General features: G+C 35.0%; 4 protein-coding genes across 14 annotated transcripts in view; 1 reads left to right on the top strand and 3 right to left on the bottom strand.

Moving 5' to 3' along the window:
* LOC119081802 (syntaxin-1A) overlaps window positions 1-2,496 on the bottom strand; it is a 47,484-nt gene extending 44,988 nt beyond the window's left edge. For 4 of the 8 annotated variants that reach the window (XR_005088528.1, XM_037191025.1, XM_037191022.1 and 1 more), the window contains exon 1: window positions 1,722-2,480. Coding sequence is in view for 7 of the 8 variants with exons in the window: in XM_037191025.1 (XP_037046920.1) it covers window positions 1,722-1,754 (33 nt within the window). In the remaining variant the exon portion in view is untranslated. Of the gene's footprint in view, window positions 1-1,721 lie in introns of all 8 variants that reach the window. The other 4 variants (XM_037191024.1, XM_037191026.1, XM_037191021.1 and 1 more) reach the window with 4 other exon arrangements.
* A 1,140-nt stretch (window positions 2,497-3,636) lies between these two features.
* LOC119081816 (integumentary mucin C.1-like) lies at window positions 3,637-4,443 on the bottom strand. 2 transcript variants are annotated; one of them, XM_037191052.1, is made up of 2 exons: window positions 3,965-4,443; window positions 3,637-3,889 (listed from the first exon to the last, which is right to left on the bottom strand). In XM_037191052.1, the coding sequence occupies exons 1-2, from the start codon at window positions 4,373-4,375 to the stop codon at window positions 3,728-3,730; spliced, it is 573 nt and encodes a 190-aa protein (XP_037046947.1). In that variant the 5' UTR covers window positions 4,376-4,443; the 3' UTR covers window positions 3,637-3,727. The 2 variants fall into 2 exon arrangements, with proteins under 2 accessions (XP_037046947.1, XP_037046946.1); XM_037191051.1 differs by having other exon boundaries at window positions 3,637-4,441.
* Window positions 4,444-7,056: 2,613 nt separating this feature from the next.
* On the top strand, window positions 7,057-10,951 carry LOC119081741 (sulfhydryl oxidase 1). Its single transcript, XM_037190911.1, has 4 exons — window positions 7,057-7,453; window positions 8,877-9,761; window positions 9,826-9,968; window positions 10,034-10,951. The coding sequence occupies exons 1-4, from the start codon at window positions 7,278-7,280 to the stop codon at window positions 10,720-10,722; spliced, it is 1,893 nt and encodes a 630-aa protein (XP_037046806.1). The 5' UTR covers window positions 7,057-7,277; the 3' UTR covers window positions 10,723-10,951.
* A 3,163-nt stretch (window positions 10,952-14,114) lies between these two features.
* LOC119081775 (flotillin-1) lies at window positions 14,115-21,778 on the bottom strand. 3 transcript variants are annotated; one of them, XM_037190979.1, is made up of 10 exons: window positions 21,592-21,778; window positions 20,523-20,598; window positions 20,108-20,462; window positions 19,430-19,474; window positions 16,993-17,059; window positions 16,698-16,927; window positions 16,332-16,505; window positions 16,122-16,265; window positions 15,900-16,064; window positions 14,115-14,572 (listed from the first exon to the last, which is right to left on the bottom strand). In XM_037190979.1, the coding sequence occupies exons 1-10, from the start codon at window positions 21,641-21,643 to the stop codon at window positions 14,555-14,557; spliced, it is 1,326 nt and encodes a 441-aa protein (XP_037046874.1). In that variant the 5' UTR covers window positions 21,644-21,778; the 3' UTR covers window positions 14,115-14,554. The 3 variants fall into 3 exon arrangements, with proteins under 3 accessions (XP_037046874.1, XP_037046876.1, XP_037046875.1); XM_037190980.1 differs by lacking the exon at window positions 19,430-19,474 and adding an exon at window positions 18,491-18,499 and having other exon boundaries at window positions 14,489-14,572; window positions 21,592-21,777; XM_037190981.1 differs by lacking the exon at window positions 19,430-19,474 and having other exon boundaries at window positions 21,592-21,777.
* Window positions 21,779-22,556: the final 778 nt, after the last annotated feature.

Here is a 22,556-nt window from a genome sequence, read left to right as displayed (position 1 = left end):
TAAAAAATACCAAACTTATTTGTCGGTAGATACCCTTTAAGAAGGCATGTTATGAATAGCGACGACTAAAGTATGCTATGTACTGTGCCTTTTCTGATGTTAAGAATACTGAAGTACAAGATTTGTTTGTTTTCTGTTACAAATGCTCCTTCCAATAATGAGGCAACAGGTTTGGCGACAATGAATCAATAGATCATTGTCAATGTCGTTTGAGATGTCAAATGAGCTGTCATTTCCACAAAGCTAACCACAATGTTACAAAAATTTATATGTAGCTGTCATTGTTTGAGGTTAGCTTTGTGAAATTGACAACACATTTGACACTATTTTGAGAGAAGAAACCGTTATTTGACACTGATCTATATATCAACCGAGCAAGAGTTTTTATTGTTAACGTAGATAGGTTGGTTAATCAGCAATTTAATAAAACAGAATTAGGTACCGACAATCATTTCGAAGAAAAAATAACAGCTCTGACTCAGTCATGCCTCAGATATGTGAAAATATCAATTTCATATTAAAAATCGAGACTGTAAATAAGACTTCCTTCCGCATATTTAAATTCAAAAATATTTAAAAACAGTTCCGAAATAAAGGCGTGGTGTACGTGCAACAAAATATTTCTCATGGATCACACCAATTTAATGCAATTAAAAAATTATCATCAAATCTTGGCATATACACCAGTTGTCACACAACAGGTCGTCGGGTGCAATTGATTCAAATAACGAATTCCGACACTATACCAAAGACTATATACGTCCAACGTGAAATTGAAATAAATCGAATGAATGAAGGAAAAAAGAAACCCAGATGATCAGTTCCTAATCGACGACATCACAACATCAGAAACATTGTACATGTTACGTTACATACATATTCTTATCTCGTATCGGTTAACACTACGCACTACATGCATACATTTCGATAAGATAAAATTAAAATACCAAATGAACTCATGTATTGAAAAATTAATTTTAATTATATACGCGAAAGGTCGAACATTCAATGGCACAGAAGCGTTTAAACGTATTTGTCATGTCAATAAGACAATGAGTGAGTAATAAATAATTTCACGGAGTCACTGATGAGCAAATAGATGAATTATTTCACATTCATAAACATTGATGACTCAGACGGGCTTACGCTTGGAAAATTGTTTAACCATTCACAGACGGCAAGTATATGATCGGGACGACTATCAAATCTATTACTTGATTTGATCTGAGTATTTTCGACCAGATTGAAGTAAAATCTTTAATTTCAATTGTTTTTACTATATACGACAACTTTAGCTAACTAGGGCCCCTGACTTATTTTTGTTGTCATCGGCGTCAACAGATGATACAGCCGTCCGTAAAAGGTTAAAATCATTAACCAGAACCGTATTTCGCGGCGCGGGTATATCCATTCCATTATATATGGGTGTTACGTACGTATAGTTCTAAAGTCTTATGTCAAATTTGCGTAGGCGTTCGGCTGATAATGCAACGGGTGGGGTCAAATTTTGTTTTTCAGAAGGAAGCTAACACAAAAATTCACATTGAAAATAAACGTGAAATAAGCCATTTCACTTCGTACACGAGAAATCGACCCGCGCGAAGTGCCATGGCCAAAGAATATGAAATAATGTTTTTGTAGGTGTTGCATTTTGACGTTTCTTTCATTTTTCATCTGGCTCTTATTTTGATAAATTATTATTTTTTAAATGTTTTACATACCGCAACAAGCGCTGCCAATCGATCTTTCGTCATGATTCCGTAATTGATTTCACTTGCAATTACCTAAATGGAATTTTGCAAAAAAAAAAATCACAAACACACCGCACCCACCACAAGTATACAATTTTCACTCTGGGCCTCTTTTTTTGCTTTTCACAGTGTGGTGGTTTTTATGATCACAGTTTGCGTTTTCCTATCGATTTTATTTGGTCACTTTCACCGTTCAATTCACTTGTTTTCCTTCCATTTGTGTTTCGACGAATAACACAATGTTCGAACAATATTTTCGGATCCAAATTTGGATTTAAAACTCCCGAATCACCACTGAATTTTGACAAAATTACTTTCGATGACTCGCTGACAAGACAAGAGCGACGGCGAAAAACACTACCAAGGAACTACACACATCCAAAAAAATCGATGGTTCACGCGACGTTCTGCAGTCTAAATGTTGAACGATATGCGCAAGTTTCTGTGTGACGTCAGACGACGGGATGGTTTTGGTTGCATCAATTCAGGAAAAGTGTGGTTTCCCAAGAAATTGACCGAATGACAATAATGTGGAGGAAAGCGTGCTTCCACTAGCTTTGCCAATTATTATTTTTTTGTTCTACTCGAACCACAATCACATTAAAGACGATGAATTGACTTTCCTATCATTCAATAACTCACAAAATTACAAATGATTCTATTTATCTGATGATTTTGCATTCATTTTGGATTTAATATTGAAATATGTCACTTTTACGGAAAGAAATTGTAGTAGTCAGTATAGAAGCCATTTGACAGTTGACAGCGGGGATTACATTTCAAAGTAAGTTGGTTGATATGGCGGTATAAATTCAAATTAAGTTTGTTATCGACAGCGACAAGAAAAATTATCGATGAATGTCAATAATTTATTTACAAGAGAAATTCGACATATTTTCTGTTTTGGGAGTTGTTGTGGTTTGTAACTGATTCCTCACAAAATTTGTTTAACAAATCAATATCTAAATTTTTAATTTTAGTGTAAATTCAATGTGAATTATAAAACTTGTTTTGGGTTTTATTTGCCGTGTCTTCGTAATTGTATTTTGATTTTCTTGGTTTTATGTGACAACTATAAAATTTGACATTTCTGGCCATGACATTCTTTAAATCAATTTTTTACCATGAAGCCATGATGGCTTCTTTTTGGTCAAATGGAGAAAATTGTAGAGCAGAACCAGATCTACATTTTTCTCTGATGCCTAAAATATGTTCTTATGCCTGTTATTGGAGTGCGTTGGTTTCACCAGCCTTCGTAAGTGTCTTCACCTGTACTTCGAAATTTGTACTTTGTACATAAAGTTCATATTCCTAACCTTCGAAAGGACGCAACTGGCACAATGTCCTAACTAGTGAAAAATTTGCTAGAACCTACAATACGCAGTCTGGAAAATTGTGTCAAATTTAGGCATATTATGACAATGAATCTAATAGTTATTTTCTCATGAGTTCTGCACACAAAACTTTACCTACCGAAAGTTTATACCTATTCCTAAAGGAATGTATATATATACAGTTTTACGTAAAAAGTTAAAAGACAGAACCAGATACACGCATTCTGCATAAAATGCGGAAAATGTCAACACCCCCTTCACATTTAACATAGCACTACCTCAAGCATTACCATTCATAAGTCAAATGGCAAAAAGACTTCAATTTTTTATATATGAACGGTTTGGGTGTGTGCATGTATTTTGTGTCTTCACTCACACCAAAAAATTTGATTTTATGAAACTCCAAATGTTTCCTATATTTTCGTCATTGCTAGGAGCAGTGCTATGCAGTTGCCAATTATTGTGGCATGCCATGGCAGATACTTTGGTTTTTTTTTCATTGTACCTAGATCTAGGCTAGTTGTTAAAATTGTCCAAATTTAAACAAAAACTTTAATCCTTCGCTTAGTACAAAAGTTTGAAATAAAAATTAAAAACAAAATTACAATCTTAGAATTTTGTTGAACTCGAAGTATTTAATTTTTAAGGGAGTGCAGTTGAGACAAAAGTTCCCGGAGTTGTTCCAGTCGGTTGACCGGGAAACGTTCCAGTTGGATTCTCTGGAGTACTAAACGTGCTGTTTGTAGTAGTGGTATTCCAGACTTCAGTAGTTTCCCAGGTCGGAGCTGTTTCAGTCGGTTGATCTGTGCTGTTTGAAGTAGTGGTATTCCAGACGTCACTCGTTCCCCAATCTGGAGTTGTTTCCGTTGGATCGACGGGAGTGCTAAAAGTGCTGTTTGAAGTAGTGGAATTCCAGCTCGGTGTCGTTGTGTCCCAGGTCGGTGTTGTTGTGCTCCAGTCCGGTGTTGTTGTATTCCCATTTGGAGTCGTTGTATTCCAGCTTGGTGTTGTTGTATTCCAGCTTGGTGTTGTTGTATTCCAGCTCGGAGGTGTTTCTGAACTAGGTGAGCAGATTACGTTCTCTGGCCAGTCGCAAACATTAATGTCTGCATTAAAATAAAGGCCAGGAGGGCAAAACATTTCAACGAAGTAACCATGAGAACAACTAAGATACCCGTCGCAATAGAAGGGATGGGGTGCAAATTCTTCTCCTTCACATTCCACTGATTGTGATCCAATATTGGTTATTGTCAAAGACAACACGAACAATGCACAAAATATTGAATTCATTTTCACTTTGTTGAAATTTTGTGTTGACTTTTCTAAAGCAAGTGTGCAACTAAATTGGTCAATATCATTACCTTCTTATATATTGCGGTATTTTTAACGATAACATAATCGGCCAGATAACTTTGAGAAATGGTTTGTCATAAGTTACCAACAACGACGTCTGCAAAGAGCAATTTTCGATTAAAATGATCAAAAGATGAGCCAATAATCATGATCTCGTATCAAAGTTGTGGTAATAGACCGAAGGACCTAAATGTGATACATTTATAGCAGTTTCTTTCCTTCCTCCTCTTGGATACTTGCAAAAGAACAATAAATACTAATTGAGCTAGCGAGCTAGTGTCGAGAATAATGGTCATCTGTCATCGATGGGGACGAAACAAAAATAAGCGATGAAGTCTGGGTACTATTGTCTTATATAGTAAAATATAGTTTGCTAAAATGAATGAAGTAATAGTTATTTACATGACAAGGGAAAAAAGTTAAAAAGTGGAGTTTTCGTGTGAAGTTTGTTGATTCGAGGCGAAGCCGCTGCATGCGTCGAAAACCGTACTTTTCATGTTTTAAGAACTTCTTTCGACGCACTTAACATGTAAAATCAATTACATAACTCGGGATAAAAATGTAAAGTCTCGTTTTCGTGTGTTTATTGACCTCGGCTTCGCCTCGGATCAACAAAGTTCACAAGAAAACTCTACTTTTCATCCTTCTATCCCTAGTTATGTAAAATACTATTTCTTGCGAAGCCCTCAAAAATGAAAATTATCGAAAATATTAACGGTGTGCCCCTTGCGAAAATTTTATTTTCGCAGAGTGCTGCAAGTAAAAGATTTTGCATTAAAAACTAATTCAGCGACACGATTAACAAAATAGATAAAAAGATTCAATGATTCAAACGAGAAACAGTTGTCATTTAGAGAAGATTAAGTCAATAGAGTTATTGTTTTACGAAGAACATACTTCAGATGAGATAAGTGAAATTGCATCATTTGGTAATTTTCAAAAATATCTGAGTCCGTATCAATGAACGGCGGAAGTTGATAATAGTCAAAAATAGATTTACAGAAGCTCTTTTCCAGCACTTATTATTTGCGTGATTACCTAATTATGATTATTAAAATAATATCTTTTGAATCATTAGGTTGCATGGGTCCTGAAACAAAGAAATTTATTGACAGGTTGGGTTCGTTAATGAAGAGTACATCAGTGGAGCCACGTTCCAAAGATTAATTGTTGCAGAAAATTTCTATCGAAAAGATTGTTTTTTACTCACTGCGCCGTAAGCGACTGCGCTTTGATAATAAATAAAGAAAAAATATCTTTAAGTATTCTGGATATTATGATGGTAACAATTAAAAAAGGTAATAATTCTAATGTATTGTAAGCCATTCTCTCAATATGTAAAAAAGAATGAACTACTTAATGGGTTATAAGAGGAGCTCAGCTGCATTTGGATTTGATTTCGAAAGGAAAGTGATAAAGTTGTGATAACAGAAAATGAGCCTGACACTAGCTTAACTCAACCTAACATCTGAATAATCAAAATTTTGAATCAGCTCTAATAAATAATTTCTCACCAACACACAATTTGTCTGATGATGTTTCTAGTAAAAATTATGATTCATTCAATGAAACAATTAGACAGCTGATCCCATATACAATAATTACAATACACAATCAATCACACTTTCGAGATATACCAATTGCAATTGTTAATTGTTGGACAATTATTTTAAGCTATTTCATTTGATAACCGAGCTTAATTTATACGACAGATCGAAAAAATTAATACAATTTATCGTATTCATTTCCGGCTGTCTAGATTTTTATTTGGAAGATTAATGATGATGATTTCCAACCTTAATGGATTTAATAAACTATCTGCGGCTTTGAATCCATGCAACAACATAGTCAAAAATTTGAAGCAATCAAATTCTATGTGAAACTAGAACAAAAAAGTTGACGTTCCTTACGTTTAATACGTCAGTTATATGTTTGGAGTCATTGTTCAATTCACATCAGTTAAAACGGAACTACAAGTAGCACCAATGGACTTACTTTACGAAATTGGGAAAGGAATCGGAAAAAAGAATTTTCATAAATTTTCGTTATCTCGCTAACTCAACAATTTGTCATAAATGTTCGACAACATTTTTTATGCCTCATTACTTACTTTTACGTAAAGAAAATTTAGAGAAACCAATTACAAAACCGGACCCGTTTGCATTAAGTATGACAACTCACAGCACGACCAGTCTGGATATATCGCCATTTAACGACTGAATCTCTTACTTCTTCTCCTTCAGTTTTCAAATCATACCCTAAGTGTTTGAAAAACAAAATCTATGACTTCATACACGTTTCACTATAATAAGACCACATTAATCACCACATATGATTAGTAATGGAAAGTTGTGGAACAAATTTTCTGTTTCGAAAATCGACTTTTTCAGTACATTTTCGGCGAACAAAGCTTTCTTTTCTAACACATGGGCTTGGACTATTAGTTCTTGGCTAACATTTTGAGTTATCTTTGGTCGGGAATCATGAACAATTTTCTTTTGCCGAAAAAAAAGTTCCCGCTAAGATGTTTGAGTGCGTTCAATATTATATATCTCTTTCGTATAGTAATTTTCATTTGAGACATTCAACATTTTCATATTATTTCGCGGACGGATTGACAGCAGTTACACTCTGTTCTGCGAAGCAAAAGTCACATTTGTTTATTATCGTGCAGACGTGTTTAATTCGCACTCGTTGGGTTTTTTTGTTGAGAAACACCTGTGCCAAAATGATTAAATAAACCAATTTTCATTCGGTTCTCTCTTCTGAATTCTATCAAAGTGTATTTGCATCTAACAGTTGATAGAACAAATGTGAATACCTATCAGTAACTGTAACGATGAATCGAAAGAAAGTGTTTTTGTATTTGAGTTTCTTTTTGTATATTAAATTATGTGCATCAAAGCACAACCAGCACCAAGATAAGAAGAATGATAATCCGGGATTCTATGGAGCCGGCGATAAAGTTGTCGTGCTATCGAAGTCAAATTTCAAAGATGTTATCTTTGATCAAAAGTAAGTATACCAAGTTTGTTATTGATGTTTCATCTCATTGTTGGAATGAATAAATTATATTCAGTTCAAGCACTTTCTCTAAATGAATTTCATTTTATTCGTTTACTCATTAACCAACCGACTACTCTTTACCGAAAAAAAATGTTCCATTTGTAAAATATATCTACAGATACAGAGCATGTTACGTTGTATCTGATAGTGCGAAATCTTTCCATGTCATCTTAGATAACATGTATATGAATACATGCTACCAACATTTTTGTTTTTTTTTTTCGTGGACTGTCGTAGACGAAACATACTACAATAATACATTCTAGTTTGTATTTATTGCTCCAGTTTTTATACATCGGAAACACCTAATTAAAGCGTACGGATATAAAATTGACTTTTCACAGTTTCTCCCAAGCATATGTGTGTACAAAAAATGCAAATTATAATTCTCAATTCTATTTAGGTATGCATAATATCGGTTCTGTCGTTCTGTGCAAATATTTAAACTCAGCCTCGTAATATATGTACTCCATATTACGACAATCGTTATTGTTTGACGTTCTGTTTTAAAGATTGAGTCCAATTGGATCAATTCAATATCTACAAGTGAGTCGAAATTTATCAATTTGATATCACAATGACAAGTGGATTTTGTCGCGTATTTTTAGCTGCGAAATTATTTACTTTCACCAAGAAAAGTGTCGATTCCGTTAAATTCGATGAACGGTCGCGGTTAATAACCATTAACATCTGGAGTCAACAAAATTGCCCGGAAATGATGACACGATGAAAAAAAAACAAAATTAATCAAGTTGATATCTGTACGTTTAATTAAATATCAAATTGTGCAAGCGGCGATTACACATTCCTAATAGTAACAGTAGTATCACGTTTTGTCTACACCCACGTCATGTGCTTTTTCTTTTCGTATTGTAATAAACATTCTTATTGCTAACGGTTAACGGTGTTTAGTAATTACAACAGGTAGCAACTCGGTATGAGATATATAATGTTTGTATACATTCATGTAAATGAGAATTTAACCTGTTACGGAAGGTTAGCAGCTGTTATCGAAATTGCTGAGAAGTCGTCACTAATGTTGTCTCATATAGAAAAACACATGACCTTAAAAAATGAAGTAAAAGATTTGAAACCAATCTATTGAAAATACTCACATCAAATGAAGTAGTAGATGAGATAGTAAAGCTTGCAGTCTTTGCAGTGTGCAAATCGTTGACTCAATTCCATAATATGTCACTTTGCTACACCGATCGGTGGCGATGATGCTATAGTTCATTGAACCGAATTTGAAGCATTCGTATAACATTTAATTCGAACTCACAAAAAACATGTGAATGTAATGCTTATCACCACTTATCACAATCTGACACGCAGCTTTTAACCTTAGCTAACTTATCTTTTCCTATTCTAGGTATGCTTCCTATGTTGAGTTTTACAATTCGTACTGTGGCTATTGTCGCAGATTTTCACCAACATGGAAAGAAATAGCAGAGGATCTGGATACATGGCGAGATGTTGCTATTGTATCGGCCATCGATTGTTCAGCGGACGAAAATAACGGTCTGTGCAGAGACTTCGAGGTGATGGCCTATCCTACCATTCGTTACTTTTCTCCACACCACACAGACAATAAAAAATTCGGCATTCCAGCTGAAGGTCAAGAACGTCGGTCGCTTCGAAAACAGTTAGTAACTTTCCTAAAAAATGAAACCATTGTGCCACAACATTGGCCCTCGTTGAAGCCGCTCACACAAACCAACAACAAAATATTATTTTTAGACGTAAAGGACATAGTAGAATTTATTTTTATAATTAACTTAGAGGAGAATTCGACTGTTGGCCACGAAGTGGCATTAGATTTACATTCCATCGATCAAATTCTTATTCGACAAGTCGAATCGGAACACGTTGCGAATAAATTGGGATTAGCTCCGAAACCGAGTCTGACGGTTGTGAATCGCAACAATGAATTGGTACCAATGACGATCGCAGAATATGATCGGCCAACAATTCGAAATGTGATTCAGCGGTTTGCTAGCAATCGAGGAATTTCAACTGTAATCAATATGATTGACGTGACGACACCGAAACCGGTATTTGCCAGCGATAATGACGTAATGATTATGAAGCAAAATGAAGAAATTGTTAGCCAAGTCAAGAATATGAGAGACGTGGTATTCCAAGCTGACTTAGAGAAAGCCTTGCGATACACACTATTCCATGAGGTTCCCAAATTCACCGAAATTACTGGAGAGAAGAAGGTTGCGTTGGGAAGATACATTGCCATTGTGACTAGGTAATTTGTCTAGGTACAGTTGGAGTGGAATTCAATTCTCTTCATGATTTTTTGCTTGTAATAGATACTCTCCACTTGGTCATAACGGACGTCGTTTTCTACAAGCTCTTCTCGAGTATGTTATGGAAACGGACGAAATAAATGGCGATTCTTACGAAGTGAAAATCAAGCAGCTAGAAAACCAATTCCGTCCAGTTTTCTCGTCAGGTAACTAGCATGCAAAATCAATAAAAGATTTCGTCAATTCACTCTATTATTATTGTTATACACAGATCGTTGGGTCGGTTGTCAACCATCATCCGGTACACCAACTCTTCGAGGATTTACATGTGGCCTTTGGTTTCTATTCCATTATTTAACCGTACAAGCTGCTGAATCGGAAACTTCGACCGATCCCTTGGAAGTGTTGCACGCCATTCATGGTTACGTAAAATACTTTTTCGGTTGTTCCGATTGTAGTTCCCATTTTCAATCAATGGCGGTAAATAAACGGATCTGGAATGTCCAGACGAAAGACGATGCCATACTATGGCTATGGATGGCTCATAATACCGTAAATAAACGACTTCGGAACGATGTGACCGAGGATTCCATATTTCCGAAAATTAAATTTCCGAGCGCCGAAATGTGTCCAACTTGCAGACGACTGCCGTTGACGTCTTTCAACGTGAACGATAAATCCGAATGGGATAAGAATGAAGTGTTAGAGTTCTTCAAGCGGATCTATTCGCCGTTAAATATTAGTCGATTGGGTGTTGAAAATGAAGGTGCATTGCCACTGACCTTGGAGGCGTTGCGTGAAAAGAGATTGTTGGGTAATGTCTTCACCGATATGGATATGAGGATGGGAATATTCTTGTATTTATTCTGCATTGGGGTGATGATTTTTACGGTAAAATTCTTTCTGCGACGAAGATATCGACGGAAAATGTATTCGCACGATTTTTTGGGCAAGGTGTAGTAGAAGTGTAAGGATCTGAGATCCGATAGAAATAATGAATCAACGAAAATTCCAATTGGCGCAACGAAAATTTTTATTTTATATTTTTCTAACAAAAATTCACAAATTAAAGTTTAAAAGTTTCTTTTTTATTTAAAATATTTTATGTTTAACTAAACTGTACTGTAACTTAATCAAATGGCTGTATATGAAACATAAAAAAATGTAAAATTAAATTTTATAGAAAAAACTATTGATTGGAGTTGAGTTTTACTTTCTGTTGAATTTCACTGAAGAAAATCTGTTCTGCGTTCTTTTGTTTTAAAACGACGGTTTAGTTAAGAGTTGGAGAAATTGGTACAAAAATCTGGCTGATCATTCAAATTTAGAAAGCTTTACCTCGAGCCGTATTATCAATCTAATTTACTTTGAATAATCCCCACAAAAATACCTTCCAGCGAAAAATGTAATCAAATTGAAATCGAATAACGTTTTCATAGCAGGTTGACATCACAGCCTTTACGGAGTTAAACTGTTAAACGTAACTACAACTCATTAACAATGCCTATTTGTACATAAAACATTATTAGCTTTATCTGTTTCTTTATTAGTACAACAAGCAAACAAACTATTAATAATATGTCATGACGTAGGGCTCCCCACATGCAAGGTGTGTTTTGCTTTTTATAATTGTTATTAAAAAAAACGGCGACCTTGTCTATAATTTTGAATTCATTTATGCAATGTGAATGAAAACATTTGTTATCTTAAACTGTTCGACAGAAATAAGCGACTAATTCCGAATATTGTCTTATACATCAAAATGTATGAAAAAGCTAATGAAGTGAATGATTTTACATAGTAATAAAATTTGGATAGGTTGGATAGGTTGTAACAAATAGTGATAGGTATATTTTCCGTGTATTAAAGTTTAATAACAAATGTTTTGGACAAATAAAACGGACAGTTAAAAATTTCTTCAAACGCTGCGCCATTATTTTTTAACAATTTTAGCTTCATTCGAGTGAAGAGAAATAACGTACAAGCGTAAAACAAGCCTCAGCTTGTCTATTTTTAACACTTTTGGGAAGCATGACCTCTTAGCTAAAATTAAAGCCTGCATTTGTGCGTTTTGTGTTATCTCTTTACAAAAACCATTTTTCGAAAAAGTACGACCTATATTTCCAGCGAGAATGTGTTACCTTTTAATAAAAAAAAATCTTGAGTTAGTTGTATCAGTTTGAAAATTACTGTTAGAAAATTGAACAGTTTACCGAAATTTGCATAAACTACTCAGTGCTCCTTTTTCCCGGAGCTTTTCAAACACAACCAGCTCTATTTTTTTTATTGAAAGCTAACACATTCGTGCTCGTTATTACGGTCGTACATTTTTCAAAAAGGATTTTGGTATGAAAATATATCGTCGAAAATAAAATACGAAACACATCTTTTGCTAAGCATCCATGTTTCTTAAGATTATGATCAAAAAATATCGTAATAAGTTAAAGTGGGTTTATCACAATTAGAGAGTTTTTTACGCGGGAAGTGCGTGGATTTAAAATTGACTCTTAAAAGACAATCAGAAAAGGTATAAATTATGTCGTTACTAACCTTTCCAAATTTGAAAGTAAGTTAAAAGAAATTGATAAATTGATACAACGCTCCTATTGTAGTCATTTCTCCACTCGCTGCTTAAGTTGAGTTTTTGTTCACATACCTTTGAAATTCTTAAAACCATTACATTTGTAGCGCTGTTTACTAATAGTACTTTACTCAACAATCAGTGGGGCAAATGATGGAAATGGTAATTCTTGTGTGAAATTTACCGATCGAGGCGTAGCCGAGAGATATTTATTTTTCCGATAGGGAGGTTTGTAGCCATAGCCGAAGGTGTGGGCTATAATCCTTCGTGGCAAAATAACAATCTCCATACAATTACGTACGGTATTTTACTAGCGAAGCCGTCAAAAACGTCACATTCACTTACCAAATTTCGTTCCGGTCAAATCACTTTTGGTTTCCACTCATGTTACTTTTTGCGTATTGCTTAGGATTTCATGCAATTGTTATGATGAAAATGAAATTTGATATTTCGATTGCTCACGCAAATATGAGTGACTGATGCACCGCAACAACCAGCTATTTTGTTCGGAATGTGATTTTTTGGTCAGTCTGAATGTAATAGTATAATTCGTACCTAGGACCAAAAGTTTTTTTTTTTTAGCGTGTGAGAAGTTTCCAGACAAAGCCAAAGACGAGGTGTGGAATTGAATACGCTAAAAAAGACTTTTAGTCCGTGGTACGAATAGTATTTTTCATATTGGACGAAGAAAAAGTGGGACGAAGTCGCACTTTTCGGGTCCTAGGTATGAAAAATAGAATATTACGTCACTCGGCACAAAAAGGTTTGTTTTATCGCTTCGCTCCATCCTCGGACGTTTTCACCACCTGAGTCAAAAATAAAACTTTTTGCTCCTAGTAACATAATGTACTATTTTAGGCATATGACTCGGCCTGAGGTGACATATGAGTAATTCAAAAAGCATTTACCTCTCAGTGGCATAAATTACTACACTTTAAACTTACACCATGACCTAATCTATGGTCGAGTAAAGTTCCACAATCCAACAAGTTATCAAACTAATACGCGCTCCTTTGGATCTAAGGTCATCTTCAAAAATAAGAACAAATTTCCACCATACATTATAGAAATTTATTTAATATCATTTTCAATGTTGTACAATAAGTTTTATGGAACAAAAAAATACCAAGTGACTTAAATTTAGAACATTATTATTACATCAAATAAGCACTTTTGAATATTTCTTTACATTAAATTCAAAATATATTTAATTCACGTTAAATTAATGTTAATGTTTTACCTTTATTTATAAATGCTACGGTATTTCTCTTGTATAAATTTTAAATATCATTTCATTGATTGTAAATTTGGTAAAGAAAATATTTGTCTAATTGGCGTTCTCCAAACAGAAAAGGTGTCTATGAAATCATAAAATTGTCTAAGAATTTTTTTTTTAGATCTTTGCGCCATATGGACCGTTATTTGTTTGAAAAGAAGAAAAGTGCTTCACCAAACATAAATAACGTATAAATGAAGAACAATTTTATTAAAGTTGTTCTGCTGGCTTCACTATAAATTCCTTTGCAAATGACTGACAGCAAGACAACTAACAATATTTTTTGATTTAGTTTGACTGCTTTGTGGCAGTGCATATTTTAACCAGGAAAGTTAGTAGAGTTGTGATCATAGGGTCGTTATTTTTTGGAGACAATTTAGCACAATCAGTGTGAATGACTTGTATATCTTTAAATGCACAGCATATTTATGCGATTTTCTAGTAGAAACGTTTGAACGTTTCATTCGACTATCAGCATACGGAAGGCAATTTTTTTTACTATCTTTCGTTTTTGCTTTCGAAAGCTCTTCGCCGATGTAACAAAAAGTTGTGAATAAACCAAATCAAATTTACATGTGCGGTCTTACATATTATGAACAAATCGAGTGAGTATTCCAAAAAAAAGACAAAAAAAAAATTTCGAGAAGTTCGAGAAACGTACAAGAGGTACAAGAATTTTTGGGTTTACAAACTATTACAAACTATTTGACTAACGCGGCTCATTTCGGTTTATAATTAAGTATACATGGTAAATACACTTTGGTTGGTCATTTCTCATTAAAAATTGGGCTTGGCAGAGAAATGACGGAAAATGTTTGTTGTTAGTAAAAATATAGAAAAGACTCACCTATGAAAGCCTTAGATTTTTATTTATTCTGTTAGCAACATAGTTACATGTTTTTTTGTCTGTTTTGTTTGATTGTTTAACTGGCAACTTATCCGGCATGTACGGACTGAAACAGTAACAAAAAAATTTAATTTTATTTTAGTAAATAAGGTTTTGTCAGAGAAACTATACAAAACTTGTGAGTGTATACTGTTTAATTAAAAAGAAGTTCCTTGGGAACTTTAAATGTAATTTTAAAAAAATCCCTGAATAGAAGTTCAATCGACTGACTTCCGTGTATGGTGTATGCACTGAAAAAAAAGTAATTTCGATAATTGCTGCGTGCCGGATATTATGACTGTATTGTCTATTATCAGTACATTACGCATAATATAGCTGACACAGAAAATATATGGCCCGCTTTTGTGGGCCCATCTCCAACTTATATTAGGTTCTTACAATAAAATGAAAAGAGCAAGTACAAAAGAAAGTGCGATTAAGTCTTGTAAACACCTTCTGGCAGTTCTTCTTCAGAGATGTGATCGATATACTGCCACCTACACTTTCAGATTGGTTGACTGGATCATGAGATAGAGCCCCCAGAGTGAGCCAAAAAACGAGCTACTCGACCGTAGGATGACAGACAGAATTTTTTCGGAAGCCCTGATAACAGGTGGCGAAAGAAAATGAAAAGTAAAGAAGATGTCGATGATAGGGAAAAGTAAAAGAAGAATGTGGGCATAAGAAGAATTCGACTGAAGAAGCTACGATGCGCAGAAGTTGAAGAATAATTGAGACATTGATGGATTTTTTTGTCCTTATTCTGAAGAGGCGCTTCCTTTTTTGTTCAAGTTATGCAAACGTAACTTTTTCATAAATTCTATTCAAGATAATAGAATCAAGTAGTCTCTAGGTGCAAACCTAAATTCTCTGTTCATTCGGTTTTAATCAGTCGTTGAATCAAGCTCACATTTTGTAAAACTGTTTTATTCCTCGTCGTAAATTGGATCTATAAAATCGTAGCCTTTGGGAATTCTTTCGATATTTCTTTTCAAACTTGTTTTCAATTTGCGACTAATCATCGTCGCGGGTGACCGGAAAAAATATAACAACATGAGATTTGTACCCATATTATAAAGTACACAGCTATATTATAACATAAGTAGTACAGCCATGTATATCCAGCATAGAGCGTAAGTTTCTTCAATATGGCATTGAAGTCACTGCCAAAATAAAGGCCGTGCTTAGACTTATGGATGCCACAGCAATATCTTTTTTCAGTGTGTAATGAAAATGGAACGGATGAATTATGGCGACAAGAAATCTGTTTAAAAGCGCCAAGCGTATCGCTTAGTGTTTCACATCATTCAAGATTCAAATCAGTTTAATATTTGTTCTTGTCGTCATTGTCGATAACAGATGCCTGTTTAAATGTATTTTGAATTCTGACTGACCCTTGAAATATCCACGCCAGTTATAGATTTGACCAATTCTGGCACTTTGTTGACAATTGCCAAAACTTCACCGGTCAACTTGGCGGCACCGATCTCACCACCGCCGGTTGAAACCATGGTGATTTTCTTCGCCTGTGACAATGGAGCTGCAACTTCGGCGGCAACCTGCATTCAAATAATTGAGTATTGCAATTGTACAGTTCATTATATGAATGGTTTTACCTTCGGCAATGTTTCCAACAACATATCGACCATTGCAGCTTCACGGTACTCTCTCCAGGCTTCAGCTTTCTTGGCCATTTGTTCAGCTTCGGCTTTCGCTTTGGCCGAAATAGCAAATGCTTCAGCTTCGCCTCGGATTCGGATCTAGAACAAAGTTACAAGCAAATTACAGTTTTGGCAGAAGGGAGCCGAAACAAGAGTTATAGTTACCGATTCGGCTTCAGCTTCGGCCTCGAGAACCACACGATTACGATTAGCTTCAGCGATTTTTTCCAAGCGATATTTTTCTGCCTCGGCGGGACGATGAACGGTAGCTTCCAATTCACGTTCACGACGGATCATTTCCTGATCCTGTACGGCAATTTCTTGCGTTCGTTCGACTACCTAATCAAGAGATGATAAAAAGAACGTCTGAGTTGGAGATGAAACATATGAAAGGATTTTCGATCGCTCTCAAGTTACAAAGGTTTGTTAAGAGTGACCGCTTAGAGCAAAGGTCTAGCACCAAAACTGTCTTGGTAAAATACTGGATTTGATCAACCTATTGCACGATTTTTTTTTTTGAAAAATGGGTACCTTAATTTGCATTTGTTCTTCCTTGATGCGTTGTTTGGTCTTAGCTGCTTGCAGTTCGAAGGCCATTTCAGCTTCAGCTTTTTTCGTCTGTACTTCAACATCATAAGCTGCCTTTTTGATTTCAAAGTCTCGTTGCGCCTTCGCTATTTCTGTGTCATTTAAGAATCGAGCAGCCATGCGTTGTTCCTCAGCAATGGCCTCTTTTATTTGCGAGTCACAGCGAGCCTCAGCTGTAATTGGAATCGTGTTAGTAGTTACGCAACAATTCGAAATTTTAAGCTCAATTTGACATTACCCTCTCCGATGCGAGCATCACGTTTCACCTCAGCTGTTCGAGCCATACCAAGACTTTTCAGGTAACCCTGAAACAAATTTCATTGAAATCAATTTTGGTTTGACAACAACATCTATTTCGCACACTTTTTGCAAATTTTTTTCATCTTCAAACCACACCAAATGTGCATTCAGATAATCAAAAATTAAAGAATCGAAAAATGAAATTTTTAACCAAAGAGTGGTCGTGAATGGTCGGTCGGTAATAATGACAAAATTAATTTGTTAGTTAGTGAGCGTGACATAAGTCAATTTCATTTTCATATTTACTGTGTGAAATCTCCCCGCGTTTGGGGTTTGAAGATGATCTGCCTGCGGGAAGAAAAGATTAACTTTTCACCACTATGAGAGGAGGAAGAAAAAAAGTGAAGGCATAACGTTTTAAGTTCTGAGAGGCATTCGTTTTCTCTCCCTTGCCAGCATAAATCATAATTTCGAGAAGAAGTAGCAAATTTCGCTTATGACGGAATTCGCTGTTTAACTGATGATGGATAAAGTAGAGAGAGATCTTACCTACACGAGACATACCGTTATGCCGTTTCTTACAATTTTTATAGTTGTAAGACTATTTATGAAACGAAATAGAACCGTTCTCGACAAAGGTTTCAGTGTCGCAAAACGTCCACAATGGTATCTTTGAGGACGACAAATTTACTGTAGTCGAATGCATAAATTGCATTCAAAGAACTTCCGTATAGCCGAACTGAAATTACCATTTTTTCTATACTACCGACAGTGGTCATTTATGCAGTATGACCAAACGTTACAATTGAATTGACTCATTACGGAGGCAGTATGTGTGCCAAGACAGGTAGAATTGCGAATTATAGAGCTGGCGATTTGTGACCATAATGAACAAGCGTAGCAAATAAACGTATAAAACTGAAATAAAGCTTTGCGCATACAATTGTACGGATGTAAATGCACTGCACACACAACATCAACAAATTCTAAATACGTCTACATAATATGTACAAGGTGTCTCATTGTTGTATTGATTTCTGAGTTTCCAATTAATCGCAACTACATAGGTGTCATTAGCAAACACACCAGTGACGATAAAACATCCAGTTTGTAATTTTATCTACTAGCTTCTTTGGTCGAAGTACATGTTTACACCTCGCGCTAGTAGAAAAAAGTACAATACGCGACGGTCTTCAAATTGATGCTTTGATCAGGGCCTATTTTTGGAAAATAAACTTTCTGAATTTGTTAATATTTGCTCAGATTTTCCAAAAATTTCTTTGAGAAACTTAGCAACTTTTGGAAAATTTCATCCATTTTTAGAAAATCTTAGTTGCTTTTGGAAAATTCTGAAAATTTATTTGCCATAATTATGCCCTGGCTAGATGGATTGCAAACATTGCCATCGGCTGGAAAGTACCCACTTATCATAGCAGAAATTGTGAAGCAAGTACGCAATCTACTATTAAATACGAAAAAAAAAAACAATCACATACCTTAGCGCCCTTTGATGCCATAATAATTAAAGAAAATTAAATAAATGAGAGAGATATAAATAAACGAACCATACGAAAGTAGACTACTTCAATAGTTTGATATATCGATAAAAAAAGGTGTGTAGTTTTTTGGTTGGTTTTGACTTACTTGACCTTTACAATCCTATTGACTTATACAGACCATTGATTCGAATGGATTCGAATGGATTCGAATGGATAAAGTAATCAAAAATATGTGCAAAATCAAAAGTAAAACCACAGATCCCTTTTCATCCATTGGCTCAGTTCGGCATTTAATTCTATTTGAAGCATTTAGCTTTTAATCCGGCTCTAAGACCGTAATAATTTCAATATTTGTGGCAAAGGAAAAATTTACAGAAATCTGTAAAATTTCTACGACTATTGCATACTAGAAATGATGAAGAGCCTAATTAAGTTACAATTAACTTTCAGCATACTAGTAGACATAACACGGTCCGTTTGGTGTATGACCAAACAAATATAATCAACGAAAACGAAATATTTTATCTAACGATCCTTACGATTCCTAAGCGAAATTTGCTAAACCTATTTGCGGATTTGGTTCTGGAAAAAGCATTGAATATTTATCAGAGGTGCGGTTTACTGTTACGTAACATAAGCACGAAAACATTTAAACATTTATAGCCATGATACAAAATTTGAGTTTTGTTTCGCTGCACAGTGTTTTTCCATCTTCAATTTAGATGGAATCAATTCAACGTATGCCTATCAAATGTTTAAATAATCAAGAGAAAAGCACAGTAGTAGAAAATCCTTATTTTACAGTTATAGTTATCGGAGTGAAGGTGATTAGTGTGCTATAGACTTTAGTGTTCACACCTAAATGGAGAATGATTTATGATTCAATTTAAAGCGTTAAACGCACAATACAAATGTTACACGGAAACATTTACGTACGCTGCCTTGAGGAGCTCTTCTTGCTCGGCGACCAGTTTCGTCAACCTGAAATAAATCGTTAGGCCGTGACGTGATGTGTTTATGTTTTTCCTTCAGACTTTTATTAGAATAGAATGAAATGCCTGATAGCGTTTCACTCCGACTTAAAAGTTACCCTACAAGGACTCATATATCAACTACTTTTCCACGAATTGGCTACTTTGTAGACCGATGATTGGATGTATACTTTAGCGCTGTATCAATTCTCCATTGATGAGGCCACCTAACAGAGGATGATGCCCCTGGACATAACTCTATTCCCATTTCTTTTCGTTTAAATTGTTTTACGTTTTTATCTTAGTCACTAGTTGTAATGTTAAAATCAAGTCTGTACAAATCAATTATTGTAAAGCCGGATGGAATCGAATGTCAATCAAGAAGAAAATAGTTAAGGAAAAAAAAAATGAGAAAAACGCACTGCTCGCCAAACATTGGATTAGAAACTAAAGTCCTCAATCATAACAACTTTATGAACATGTGCACTACACATTACGTGATAACACATTCTGCTCGAACAACAAAATGAAATGGACATAGTGACATGAGTTGCAATGAGTCTTTTGTTTCGTTACAATCCAATCGTTCGGTGATTTAAGTGCACCAATTTAAAACTTCCACAATCACATAAAATGTGTGTACCTCTTCATCACGAATGTCCTTCAGTGTGTACGAAACGACGGTGATGCCCATGTTCACCAAATCAGATGACGCAACTTCGAATACTTGTTTGCTGAACTTCTTGCGATCTTTGTAGATTTCTTCGACGGTCATCGATCCCATTATAGCACGTTGGTGGCCTTCCAGAGTCACCAATGCAATGTGCTGAATTTCGGTTTCACTTTTTCCCAAAAATTGTTCGCATGCCGTCAAAAGCATATCCTCATTTTGACCTTGAATTTTCACTTGGGCAATACCGGTTACGGATATCGGTACACCTTGACTGGTGTAAACACAGGGACTTTCGACTTGCAGGGTCATGGTATTGAGTGAGATTCTGTAATATTGAGCAAGATTATTCACCTGATCCAGACATTATATAAAAACAGAAACTTACCTCTGCACTCGCTGAACCGACGGCCAGACAAACGCTCGACCACCAGGTACGAGCAAAGGTTTCATGTAACAGCATCCTAAAATATGACAAAATGAAAATCATGAAACCTGGCATGAAACCTGTGATAATGATTGGCTTCCAGATGATTTATAGGTTACAATTAAGGGTCAGGCCGCACGAAATTATTTCAATTGCACCGAAGTTCTCGCGCTAAATCAAAAAGGCTGAATATTTAGGGGCGAGGAGGAGGTAAATAGTGTTCAAACTGTTGATGATGTTCCAAGCGGAAAGCTAGTAACTATAAATCATTTGAAATTCTATCTTTTGATTAGATGACTTTAATTGAAATAAATTTAAATGACCTGACTTTGACCTGTAACAATCCTTAACATTAACAGGTCCTATTCAATATTTACCATCTGATCTTGGACAACAAATAACTGAAATCTCTACATTCCTTAGGACTCAGAAATAACATGTCGAAGAAAAAAATTAACTATCGGGTCTGTGCAGAATATTAAACGCTCCAATATTCGATGAAGAAAAAGAATTCCGCCTTACATTTAATTGGATGACGTCACCGCGGACAGTATCAAGATAACAATATTCGCACAAGCTCTCACAAACTAAAGTACTAATTAGCTTTTCATCATCAAAATATAACTTCAAACTATCATATGAAACGCCTGCCAGTCACTACAATATAGTTATCACCACTCACAACACTGACTGTGTATAATATATTGGAATGATGATATCGAGCTATTTAGAATTTAATCAGTGTATCATATCAGAAAACACTACAACTAAAAACATAAACACACACTGAATCAATACACCACACCCAGAAATTTGTTAAATAATTTTCCCAAAACATAAGCCTCCCGGCTATTTTTAGAATTCAAAAACAATTGAAGGCAATTAAAGTGTAAAATGCTACTCGAATAAACATCAACATCAATGTGGAGTTTCAGAACTCGAAAAGGATGAAAAATCGATATTTTAATTCAAGATGGGGTAACGCAAAACAGGGCTCTATGGGAATGTGGAATTCGGATGTCGTTCTCACCTGAAACAACTAAGGCTTCATTCGGACCACAAGTGACAAATCCCCAAGTCATTGCACAAAAGTTAACACTACACAGAAATCGTTTAAATCGAGAAAATCAACGTTTATGTATCACTTCTCGTCACTTGTTATTGACAATTGCGGTTTGTCGACGGTAAATTTATTTTTCTATTTTTTTTACTTAAAAACATGCGCTGATAACAGCAGCTGATGCCGCTTTAGTTTGACATTTACTCTGCGACGCGTTAGACGCTTGGAGAACTTGACGAAAATTAAGCGGGAAAAATATGAATTCCTTGTCAAACAAACTGATCATAAGGTGATATAAATAATAATACGATATAATTTGCAGATATTAATGTAGTACGACAAAGCAGCTAGTCAGTGCCTATTTTTGAGAATCTGTTTTTTGAAATATTCTGAATTTTGTAAGAATTTTCGGAATGTTGCATTTTTTTAGAATAATTTTTAGATTTTTTAGGAATCCTCAAAAAGATAACAAAACAACAAAAAAAAACTTGTTGCACAGAAGCTTTTCAAATCGAAAGTGAATGGACATTTCTAAGTAATTTTTCACTAAACAAACAAATATAAGTACAAATTGAATTGTTGTGCAAGAACAAAATCTCGATATTTTCTTAGCAGTATCATCATGTATATTATCATGTTCGGTGTCTGGTTCTAACATTGAGACATTGCCGATGTTATTGGAATGAAAGAATTTGTTTCCGTTATGTTGCCCCACACACATAACAAATTATTTCCATGTTAACAGAAACTCTCTAAGTATCATTTTTCCCAAGATATTTCTATTTTACTAAAATCCAATATGGCCGCCGGCAGCCATTTTGTTAGGAAACCGAAAATAGTACCGACGCTTTACATTCGTTAATACCTTTCAAACAAAAAAATATTCATGAAATTCGGTCAAAATTTACTCGAGATATTGTCAAAATACACCACGT

Source organism: Bradysia coprophila, unplaced genomic scaffold, assembly GCF_014529535.1.
Source record: "Bradysia coprophila strain Holo2 unplaced genomic scaffold, BU_Bcop_v1 contig_358, whole genome shotgun sequence".
Classification (NCBI taxonomy): domain Eukaryota; kingdom Metazoa; phylum Arthropoda; class Insecta; order Diptera; family Sciaridae; genus Bradysia; species Bradysia coprophila.
This window is presented reverse-complemented; position numbering and strand designations above follow the sequence as displayed.

What these genes read in the sequence shown, in the direction of transcription:
- LOC119081816 (XM_037191051.1), bottom strand. Translation starts at nt 4,375, where the DNA reads ATGAATTCAATATTTTGTGCATTGTTCGTGTTGTCTTTGACAATAACC.
- LOC119081741 (XM_037190911.1), top strand. Translation starts at nt 7,278, where the DNA reads ATGAATCGAAAGAAAGTGTTTTTGTATTTGAGTTTCTTTTTGTATATT. An exon ending in GATGTTATCTTTGATCAAAA is followed by an intron (nt 7,454 to 8,876) that starts GTAAGTATACCA and finishes TTCCTATTCTAG; the next exon opens with GTATGCTTCCTATGTTGAGT. An exon ending in CCGTCCAGTTTTCTCGTCAG is followed by an intron (nt 9,969 to 10,033) that starts GTAACTAGCATG and finishes TGTTATACACAG; the next exon opens with ATCGTTGGGTCGGTTGTCAA.
- LOC119081775 (XM_037190979.1), bottom strand. Translation starts at nt 21,643, where the DNA reads ATGACTTGGGGATTTGTCACTTGTGGTCCGAATGAAGCCTTAGTTGTT. An exon ending in TGATGCTCGCATCGGAGAGG is followed by an intron (nt 16,928 to 16,992) that starts GTAATGTCAAAT and finishes TTCCAATTACAG; the next exon opens with CTGAGGCTCGCTGTGACTCG. An exon ending in TGTTGGAAACATTGCCGAAG is followed by an intron (nt 16,065 to 16,121) that starts GTAAAACCATTC and finishes ATTTGAATGCAG; the next exon opens with GTTGCCGCCGAAGTTGCAGC.